Source organism: Salvelinus alpinus, chromosome 2 (assembly GCF_045679555.1).
Source record: "Salvelinus alpinus chromosome 2, SLU_Salpinus.1, whole genome shotgun sequence".
Lineage (NCBI taxonomy): Eukaryota > Metazoa > Chordata > Actinopteri > Salmoniformes > Salmonidae > Salvelinus > Salvelinus alpinus.
The window spans coordinates 95,946,059-95,956,982 of NC_092087.1; the positions used below are offsets into that span (position 1 = coordinate 95,946,059).

Sequence of the window (10,924 nt, forward strand, 5' to 3'; positions counted from 1 at the left end):
AACATATTTCACTGTCACACCAGAGTTAGTGCAGAATAGCGTGCGACACTGAAATGTTTCCCTCCTGTATTGTTCCGTTTGTTCGTTCTCCATTAGTGACATCACTGACAGGATGTGTAAACGTTTAACTGGTGTTTGTGTGGGGTACTGTAAACACACACACACACTCCTGTGTCTCCACACAGAGAGCAACAACACAGTGATGAGTCAGCCGTGTGTTTGTTTGTGTTTGTGTGTGTGTGTGTGTGTGTGTGTGTGTGTGTGTGTGTGTGTGTGTGTGTGTGTGTGTGTGTGTGTGTGTGTGTGTGTGTGTGTGTGTGTGTGTGTGTACACTGCATGCCATAGCTACAGGTCACAGGAAGCATGACAAATAGTCAGACCCGTTTGAACCCCTTTAACATCTGGTTAACATCCCACCAGGCTGTCCAGGGGTGGCAGACAACCTTCCAACAACGTTCCAACAACGTTATAGAGACATTGTCAGTATTCAGAAAGTCTGTATGGAAAACAGTTGCATTATCAGAGTCCAGTATGGACCCAGCTGAAGACCAAAACGTTCCCTGCAGGGGCCTTACTCAACCGGACTCATTCAAGTCTTGGCGTTGTAGAACGTCTCTTTCTCTCTAGACACACAGATTGAGACAGTGCATCTGCATTAGAAGCTGCCCAGCACCATGTTGACAGAGTAGAAATCAGCCCCATCACTCTCAATCCACTCACAACATTATGTTTGATCAGGTCTCTTTTTACAAACAGCACGTAGGCTTCCCCACCTCTAGTCTCTAATAGCACACAGTCACTTCTCCAAACAGTACGCTACCGTTCGTTTCCAAACAATAATATCTGCATGATTACCTATTCATATTGTTCTATATAGAACAGACTGATAGGGCTGGTATGTTACAGTGTACAATACAAGCTAGCGTAACATACAGTATTATAACAACGAGCCTCCAAACACTCAAATATGGCATATTCTGTTTGCTTGTAAAGGGAGAGGGAGATACCTGGTCAGTTGTACAACTGAATGCCTCCTACTGAAATGTGTCTTCCGCATTTAACCCAACCCCTCTGAATCAGGGAGGTGGTTGTCGTCGAGGCCTGGTTGTTGTAGGGCTATTTTGTGACATTGTTAGGGTAGTCGTGGCACTGTAATTCTGTTGTTGTAGGTGTTTTAGTGGTATTGTGTTACGTTGTACTTATTTTAGGTGTTGTCATGGTATTTTGTTATGTTGTCGTTATTGTAGGTGTTGTCGTGGTATTGTGTTACGTTGTACTTATTGTAAGTGTTGTCATGGTATTTTGTTATGTTGTCGTTATTGTAGGTGTTGTCGTGGTATTGTGTTACGTTGTACTTATTGTAAGTGTTGTCATGGTATTTTGTTATGTTGTCGTTATTGTAGGTGTTGTCGTGGTATTGTGTTACGTTGTACTTATTGTAAGTGTTGTCATGGTATTTTGTTATGTTGTCGTTATTGTAGGTGTTGTCGTGGTATTGTGTTACGTTGTACTTATTGTAAGTGTTGTCATGTTATTTTGTTATGTTGTCGTTATTGTAGGTGTTGTCGTGGTATTGTGGTACGTTGTACTTATTGTAAGTGTTGTCATGTTATTTTGTTATGTTGTCGTTATTGTAGGTGTTGTCGTGGTATTGTGTTACGTTGTACTTATTGTAAGTGTTGTCATGTTATTTTGTTATGTTGTCGTTATTGTAGGTGTTGTCGTGGTATTCTGTTACGTGGTAGTAGACACTTTAGTGGTCTTTTGTCCATTGTAGTAATTGTTTAAATGTTTTGTTAAGTTGCAGTGGTTATAGTGGTTGATGTCGTTATGGTGTGTCAGTGCATGGTGGTTGCTATGGTATAGTTTGGAGGCCATAACGTTGTTGTTACGGTGTAGTTGATGTCATTGTGACGGTGTAGCCACGTTGTTGTCACAGGACTGTTAGCTAGTTGTCATGGTGATGAAATTTGCTATAGCACCCTGTCAGTGATGACATTTTTACGGTGTAACTGCTTGTTACGTCGTCATCGTACGTCTGTCACCTATATGTGTCTACTGTCCTCGTCTAATCGTCTGTGTCCGAGTGGTCGCCGTGGGGACGTATATGATTGTTGTCGTCGTTGTGGTTGTCGTGGTGATTGTTGCCGTTGCTCTCGGAGAGTACCTCTTGCTCCAGGGTGTTGCAGCGCATGCCGGACAGCGTGTCTTTGTGGCCGGCGCCGCCGCCGCGACACAGGCAGCAGAGGATCCGCTTGAAGGTCTGTAACATGTCCGTGTCTCTGAAGCTGTAGATGATGGGGTTTACCAGGGAGTTACACTCAGCCAGGACCAGACAGTACTTCTCATAACGCAGCACCTGGCACCATTCACAGCCCAGACCATCCAACATCAACAACACCAGGCCCGGGGTCCAGCAGATCACAAAACAACCTGGAGGGGGGAGGGGGGGGGGGAGACGGGAGGAGGGGGAGAGACAATTGTAAAAATTCAGCTGGTCAGTGAATACTGTACACACACAGAGTCAGTATCCACTGTCCGTGTGTGGCTTGGGGTTGGACGGACAGATCTGATTTCATTATGACAATATTCAATTACACAATTTCACGCCTCAGGAATTCACTGTACACACACACACACACACACACACACACACACACACTGTGACAGAGAGAGAAGGGGAGGTTGAAATGGAGGAGTGTTTTTGTGTCGTGGTGGTTTAACTATGCTGTTCCCTGTCAGGACATGCAGACATTCCTCGCTCACATTTTTGTTTTACTATCCTTGTGGCGACCAAACAATTGATTCACATTCAAAATCCTATTTTCCCTGACATCTAACCCTAAACCTAACCCTGAATTAGCCTTTTTCCTTGTGAGGACCGGCGAAATGTCCCCAATTGTCTGAATGTTCTTTGTTTTACTATCCTGTGAGGACTTCTGGTATCCAGTAAAACCCAAAACACACACAGCCTCTCTCACTCACACTTGCCATGCCAGAAAAAGAGACAACCAGAAATTCAAGGATTGCATATGAGCCTATATGTGAGAAACAGAGACATCAAATTCCTTCTCGAGGAATTTAATCAGAAGTTAAAAATGCTGGAGCAGAAGCTTGGGAGAGGGAGAGAAGCAGGAAAGAGGAGAAGGAAGGAAGGAAGGAGGAAGGGAGGGAGAGAGTGAGGGATGTGGGGGGGAAGTTGAGTGTCTTGTTAAACAAGTTGGGACAAGCTAGAGAGGTGCCTGCGAGCGCGAGAGAGAGAGAGAGAGAGAGAGAGAGAGAGAGAGAGAGAGAGAGAGAGAGAGAGAGAGAGAGAGAGAGAGAGAGAGAGAGAGAGGAGAGAGAGAGAGAGAGAGAGAGAGAGAGAGAGAGAGAGAGAGAGAGAGAGAGAGAGAGAGAGAGAGAGAGAGAGAGAGAGAGAGAGAGAGAGAGAGAGAGAGAGAGAGAGAGAGAGAGAGAGAGAGAGAGAGAGAGAGAGAGAGAGAGAGAGAGAGAGAGAGAGAGAGAGAGAGAGAGAGAGAGAGAGAGAGAGAGAGAGAGAGTGTGTGTGTGTGTGTGTGTGTACAGTTGAAGTCAGAATTTTACATACACTTAGGTTGGAGTCATTAAAACTCATTTTTCAACCACTCCACAAATTTCTTGTTAACAAACTATAGTTTTGGCAAGTCTGTTAGGACATCTACTTTGTGCAAGACAAGTAATTTTTTCAACAATTGTTTACAGACAGATTATTTCACTTATAATTCACTGTATCACAATTCCAGTGGGCCAGAAGTTTACATACACTAAGTTGACTGTGCCTTTAAACTGATTGGAAAATTCCAGAAAATTATGTCATGGCTTTAGAAGCTTCTGATAGGCTAACTAACATCATTTGAGTCAATTGGAGGTGTGCCTGTGGATGTCTTTCAAGGCCTACCTTCAAACTCAGTGCCTCTTTGCTTGACATCATGGGAAAATCAAAAGAAATCAGCCAAGACCTCAGAAAAAAGACCTCCACAAGTCTGGTTCATCCTTGGGACCAATTTCCAAACGCCTGAAGGTACCACGTTCATCTGTACAAACAATAATACTCAAGTATAAACACCATGGGACCACGCAGCCGTCATACCGCTCAGGAAGGAGACGCGTTCTGTGTCCTAGACATGAACGTACTTTGGTGCGAAAACGGCAAATCAATCCCAGAACAACAGCAAAATACTTTGTGAAGATGCTGGAGGAAACAGGTACAAAAGTATCTATATCCACAGTAAAACGAGTCCTATATCGACATAACCTGAAAGGCCGCTCAGCAAGGAAGAAACCACTGCTCTAAAACCACCATAAAAAAGCCAGACTACGGTTTGTAACTGCACATGGGGACAAAGATCGTACTTTTTGGAGAAATGCCCTCTGGTCTGATGAAACAAAAATAGAACTGTTTGGCCATAATGACCATCCTTATGTTTGGAGGAAAAAGGGGGATGCTTGCAAGCCGAAGAACACCATCCCAACCGTGAAGCATGGGGGTGGCAGCATCATCTTGTGGGGGTGCTTTGCTGCAGGAGAGACTGGTGCACTTCACAAAATAGATGGCATTATGAGTAAGGAAAATTATGTGGATATATGGAAGCAACTTCTCAAGACATTGTGGTAGTTATTGTTACATATAGGGACAGATATAATATTATAGAGCAAAGACATGTGTGCATCAATCCACAGGAGGAGAAGATGACACTTGGTGCATCTGATAGCTCTGATGAGGGAAGTACAAAGGCCAAAGCCATAAGTGCATAAGTGTTTAGGGTAAAAAGGAGGAGGTGACACTTAAGTGCATTATCTATTATAGAGGACAGGAAACCAAAGATTAACAGACATAAGTGTAATGGCCAAAACCATAAGTGCCTAAGTGCTTAGGGTAAAGAGGAGGAGGTGACACTTAAGTGCATTATCTATTATAGAAAGGACTAGATACCAAAGATTAGATAGAGAGCAACAAAACATAAGTATAATAGCCAAGGCCATCAGTGCTTAGGGTAAGATGTACATATATCATTCTTAGGAAATGAAAGGGTCCTGCCACCATTATAATCTAATCAAAAGCAGATGTGGGTGTTAACAAGCAAGCGCTGAGATGAAAAGAAAATAAGGGAGAAAGATCAAGAGAAGATATTTTCATATAGAGGGAGGGAACTCTATACGTTAGGCAAAGACAAAAGTCCTATAAAGGCAGGACTCTGTGATATGAGAAGTTAGTCTTTTTCCATGGAGGGGCGCTAACCTTTTACGTTTTGTAATGGGATCCTTTCATGGAAAGGCTCATTTTTGCTACTTTGTATTAAAGTCTATATTGAATTCACAAGTTCTTGTAAGAGTGTTATATTTCTGAGACGATTCTCCACGACAACATCAGTCAGGAAGTTAAAGCTTGGTCGCAAACGGGTCTTCCAAATGGACAATGACCCCAAGCATACTTCTAAAGTTGTGACAAAATGGCTTAAGGACAACAAAGTCAAGGTATTGGAGTGGCCATCACAAGGCCCTGACCTCAATCCTATAGAAAATGTGTAGGCAGAACTGAAAAAGCGTGTGCGAGCAAGGAGGCCTACAAACCTGACTCAGTTACACCAGCTCTGTCAGGAGGAATGGGCCAAAATTCACCCAACCTATTCTGGGAAGCTTGTGGAAGGCTACCCACTGGCTCCAGGTCATCTATACGTCTTTGCTAGGTAAAGCCTCGCCTTATCTCAGCTCACTGGTCACCATAGCAGCACCCACCCATAGCACGCGCTCCAGCAGGTATATTTCACTGGTCACCCCCAAAGCCAATTCCTCCTTTGGCTGCCTTTCCTTCCAGTTCTCTGCTGCCAATGACTGTAACGAATTGCAAAAATCACTGAAGCTGGAGACTCAAATCTCCCTCTCTAACTTTAAGCACCAGCTGTCAGAGCAGTTCACAGATTCCTGCATATAACCCATCTGTAAACAGCCCATCCAACTACCTCATCCTCATACTGTTATTTATTTTTGTTGCTCCTTTGCACACCAGTATCTCTACTTGCACATTCATCTTCTTCACATCTACCACTCCAGTGTTTAATTGCTAAATCTGAATTATTTTGCCACTATGGCCTATTTATTGCCTTTACCGCCCTTATCTTACCTCATTTGCACACACTGTATATATACTTTTTTATTGTGTTATTGACTATGTTTGTTACTCTGTGTTGTTGTTTGTGTCACACTGCTTTGCTTTATCTTGGATGGGTCGCAGTTGTAAATGAGAACTTGTTCTCAACTAGCCTACCTGGTTAAATAAAGGTGATTTTTTTATTTTTTTATTATAAAAGGTTGACCCAAGTTAAATAATTTAAAGGCAATGCTACCAAATACTAATTGAGTGTATGTAAACTTCTGACCCACTGGGAATGTGATGAAAGAAACAAAAGCTGAAATAAATCACTCTACTATTATTCTGACATTTCACATTCTTAAAATAAAGTGGTGATCCTAACTGACCTAAAACAGGGAATTTTTACCAGGATTAAATGTCAGGAATTGTGAAAAACTGAGTTTAAATGTCTTTGGCTAAGGTGCATGTAAACCTCCCGACTTCAACTGTGTGTGTGTGTGTGCGTGTGTGTGTGTGTGTGTGTGTGTGTGTGTGTGTGTGTGTGTGTGTGTGTGTGTGTGTGTGTGTGTGTGTGTGTGTGTGTGTGTGTGTGTGTCCCGTCCCTCCTCACCCAGGATCATAGAAACAGTCTTCATCAGGTTGAACACAGTCTCCTTGTGTCGTATCTGGCTGGTGTGCTGAGACATCCTCTGGCTCTTGTGTCTGACGTACACAAAGATCCTGGTGTAGGCAGCCACCATGAGAGAGAAGGTGAACAGGTTGAGCACAGCCCAGAACACCAGGTAGGAGCGTTTGTACATGGGGGCCATGGTGGAGCAGTTTTCCAGGTCACACAGACAGTGCCAGCCCATGGTGGGAACCAGGCCCATGAAGATGGCTAGGCCCCAGATAAGGGCGATGAGCAGCACCACGCGGCGGTTGGTCATCTTACTGTGGAGCTGAGATGATATATACTTTATTAGTCCATAACAGATGGAAATGTTACCGCTTTCTCTCGACCACTCTTGGTATACTTCTACTGTAATATCAACACACACACACCTGCATGGTAAAGATGGTCTGGTGGCGCTCCAAGGCGATGGCCAGGAGGTTCAACACTGATGCTGTCAGACTGGAGTCGATCAGCGTCTGGAGGGAGGATTAATTCATCTATATTTGATGGGTTTTAACACATTGATTGAGATAAGAGTGTTGAGAGGAGACAGGAAAGGTAGGAGAGATGGAGAGTCAGAAGACCAGAGGGTGGATTACAACCCACGCTGACTGGTAAACTTGGCTGTACAGTCGTGGCGAAAAGTTTTGAGAATGACACAAATATTAATTTCCACAAAGTTTGTTGCTTCAGTGTCTTTAGATATTTTTGTCAGATGTTACTATGGAATTCTGAAGTACATTACTCATCTCATATGTATATACTGCACTCTATACCATCTACTGCATCTTGCCTATGCCGTTCGGCCATCACTCATTCATATATTTTTTTTATGTACATATTCTTATTCATTCATTTACACTTGTGTGTATAAGGTAATTGTTGTGAAATTGTTAGGTTAGTTTACTTGTTAGATATTACTGCATTGTCGGAACTAGAAGCACAAGCATTTCGCTACACTCGCATTAACATCTGCTAACCATGTGTACTTTATTTGCTTTGTAATTATAAGCATTTCATAAGTGTCAAAGGCTTTTATTGACAATTACATGAAGTTGATGCAAAGAGACAATATTTGCAGTGTTGACCCTTCTTTTTCAAGACCTCTGCAATCCGCCCTGGCATGCTGTCAATTAACTTCTGGGCCACATCCTGACTGATGGCAGGATGAATTCTTGGAGTTTGTCAGAATTTGTGAGTTTTTGTTTGTCCACCCGCCTCTTGAGGACTGACCACAAGTTCTCAATGGGATTAAGGTCTGGGGAGTTTCCTGGCCATGGACCCAAAATATTGATGCTTTGTTCCCCGAGCCACTTAGTTATCACTTTTGCCTTATGGCAAGGTGCTCCATCATGCTGGAAAATGCATTGTTTGTCACCAAACTGTTCCTGGATGGTTGGGAGAAGATGCTCTCTGATGATGTGTTGGTACCATTCTTTATTCATGGCTGTGTTCTTAGGCAAAATTGTGAGTGAGCCCACACCCTTGGCTGAAAAGCAACCCCACACATGAATGGTCTCAGGATGCTTTACTGTTGGCATGACACAGGACTGATGCGAGCGCTCACCTTGTCTTCTCCAGACAAGCTTTTTTCCGGATGCCCCAAACAATCGGAAAGGGGATTCATCAGAGAAAATGACTTTACCTCAGTCCTCAGCAGTCCAATCCCTGTACCTTTTGCAGAATATCAGTCTGTCCCTGACGTTTTTCCTGGAGAAAAGTGGCTTCTTTGCTGCCCTTCTTGACACCAGGCCATCCTCCAAAAGCCTTCACCTCACTGTGCGTGCAGATGCACTCACACCTGCCTGCTGCCATTCCTGAGCAAGCTCTGTACTGGTGGTGCCCCGATCCCGCAGCTAAATCGACTTTGGGAGACGGTCCTGGCGCTTGCTGGACTTTCTTGGGCGCCCTGAAGCCTTCTTCACAACAATTGAACCGCTCGCCTTGAAGTTCTTGATGATCCAATAAATGGTTGATTTAGGTGCAATCTTACTGGCAGCAATATTCTTGCCTGCGAAGCCCTTTTTGTGCAAAGCAATGATGACGGCACGTGTTTCCTTGCAGGTAACCATGGTTGACAGAGGAAGAACAATGATTCCAAGCACCACCCTCCTTTTGAAGCTTCCAGTCTGTTATTCGAACTCAATCAGCATGACAGAGGGATCTCCAGCCTTGTCCTCGTCAACACTCACACCTGTGTTAACGAGCGAATCACTGACATGATGTCAACTGGTCCTTTTGTGGCAGGGCTAAAATGCAGTGGAAATGTTTTTGGGGGATTCAGTTAATTTGCTTGGCAAAGAGGGACTTTGCAATTAATTGCAATTCATCTGATCACTCTTCATAACATTCTGGAGTATATGCAAATTGCCATCATACAAACTGAGGCAGCAGACTGAAAAGTAATATTTGTGTCATTCTCAAAACTTTTGGCCACGACTGTACATGTGTGCCGGGTTCCTCGGCATTAACTGCTGGACCACAGCGGCCACAAGGGTCCTTTTTTCAACTATGTGGGCCTTTTGCTCATAATAGCTTAGTAAACATAAAATCAGACAAACCTACAGTACTTTGACAGGAAAAGTTTTCCCAGTTTGAAAGAAAAAATGTGGATTAATCGATTCATGGGCCCTAGCAAGCATCAACTCGGGGACGGACCAGGATCAGAAATCAGGCTTTTCTGGCATGCCGGCCCATTTTCTCCTCAAGGACCTCATCACTCGCTAAATAATGCTAATTATGTGGAAAAGAAACTGTCCTTTGGCCAGTCTATTTCTGCATCAACTAATCCTATGGGGAAAACTTGTCTTGTTCTCCTGGCCATTGGTTCTTGGGACAGATTGATGGTCCAGTGTTAGTTAGGGTTAGGGTGTGTGTTGGACTCCCCTACCTGGCGTACAAACCACTGGTTCTTGGGACAGATTGATGGTCCAGTGTTAGTTAGGGTTAGGGTGTGTGTTGGACTCTCCTACCTGGCGTACAAACCACTGGTTCTTGGGACAGATTGATGGTCCAGTGTTAGTTAGGGTTAGGGTGTGTGTTGGACTCTCCTACCTGGCGTACAAACCACTGGTTCTTGGACAGCTTGATGGTCCAGGGCCCAGTGTGGAACATAAGGTGCAGGTAGGCGATACCTGAGAACAGGTCTGCTGCCGCCAGGTTGCCTAGGGGATAGTAGACAAGGACATTAGTAGGGTTGCTAAGGGGGGTCATATTACTGGTAACTTTCTAAAACGTACCAGTAAACTCCTGAATTTTCACAGATATAAAGAATATGACATAAATATGACTATATGTTTTGAAAGTATAATTTACCAAAGATGATTTAAAAATTTGATTTAAAAATGACCAAAACTTCTGAAAATTCTAGTAAGTTTGGTAAATTAGTGTGAGCAGCTGCTAATTGACAGACACACAAACACACACCCTACCTAGCAGATAGTAAATAGGGAAGTGGAATCGTCGGTTGATGAAGATGGCCACCATGACCAGGATGTTGGCCAGGATGACGATGACAGACACACCCATGCCCAGGCTCACCACCACGTAGTCCCGAGGACGCCAGTGGGCGCTGATGTTCTTGCCACTATGTTCGTAGAAGAACTGCACTGTACGGTTGTAGTAGCACCCGGGGATGTCGTCTGTCAACTTGTCCATCTTGACCAATCAGAGGGGGTGGATGGGGTGGAGCGTAGAGTGGGCAGGAGTTAAGTGGAGTGAGGGGGACCAATTGGATTGTCCGGACGGATGAGTGGTGACGGGGGTTCGAGTGGATGGGACTCGCCCTATTGGTGGGTTTGGGGTGGTCTCGCCATGAGGGGTGGGAGGGAATGGACGGCGTCCAGTTTGATTGACGTCTATCTCCTCCAATCGTGTGTGTGCTGAGACGTTGTCCCTTCTCTTTGGTCTGTTGGGGGAAAGAGAAGTAGAATATTTAACAACATAGTTGAAGACACACTCTCTATTTTAATTATGACTAGCGTTAGGAGTTTTTCCTTTAGAGCCCTCAACTCGGGTCTAGAGACTTTCCTTTAGAGCCTTCAACTCGGGTCTAGAGACTTTCCTTTAGAGCCTTCAACTCGGGTCTAGAGACTTTCCTTTAGAGCCTTCAACTCGGGTCTAGAGACTTTCCTTTAGAGCCCCCAACTCGGGTCTAGAGA

General features: G+C 44.2%; 1 protein-coding gene across 1 annotated transcript in view; it reads right to left on the reverse strand.

Annotated features, from left to right (window-relative positions):
* The window catches only part of lpar2b (lysophosphatidic acid receptor 2b), a 36,850-nt gene that overhangs the window by 2,940 nt on the left and 22,986 nt on the right, over positions 1-10,924 (reverse strand). Inside the window, exons 2-6 of the mRNA XM_071353901.1 lie at positions 10,196-10,671; positions 9,819-9,928; positions 7,154-7,240; positions 6,723-7,050; positions 2,168-2,433 (exon numbers count right to left, since the gene is read on the reverse strand). Of these exons, the coding sequence (XP_071210002.1) occupies positions 2,168-2,433; positions 6,723-7,050; positions 7,154-7,240; positions 9,819-9,928; positions 10,196-10,421 (1,017 nt within the window). The 5' untranslated portion in view covers positions 10,422-10,671. The remainder of the gene's footprint in view (positions 1-2,167; positions 2,434-6,722; positions 7,051-7,153; positions 7,241-9,818; positions 9,929-10,195; positions 10,672-10,924) is intronic.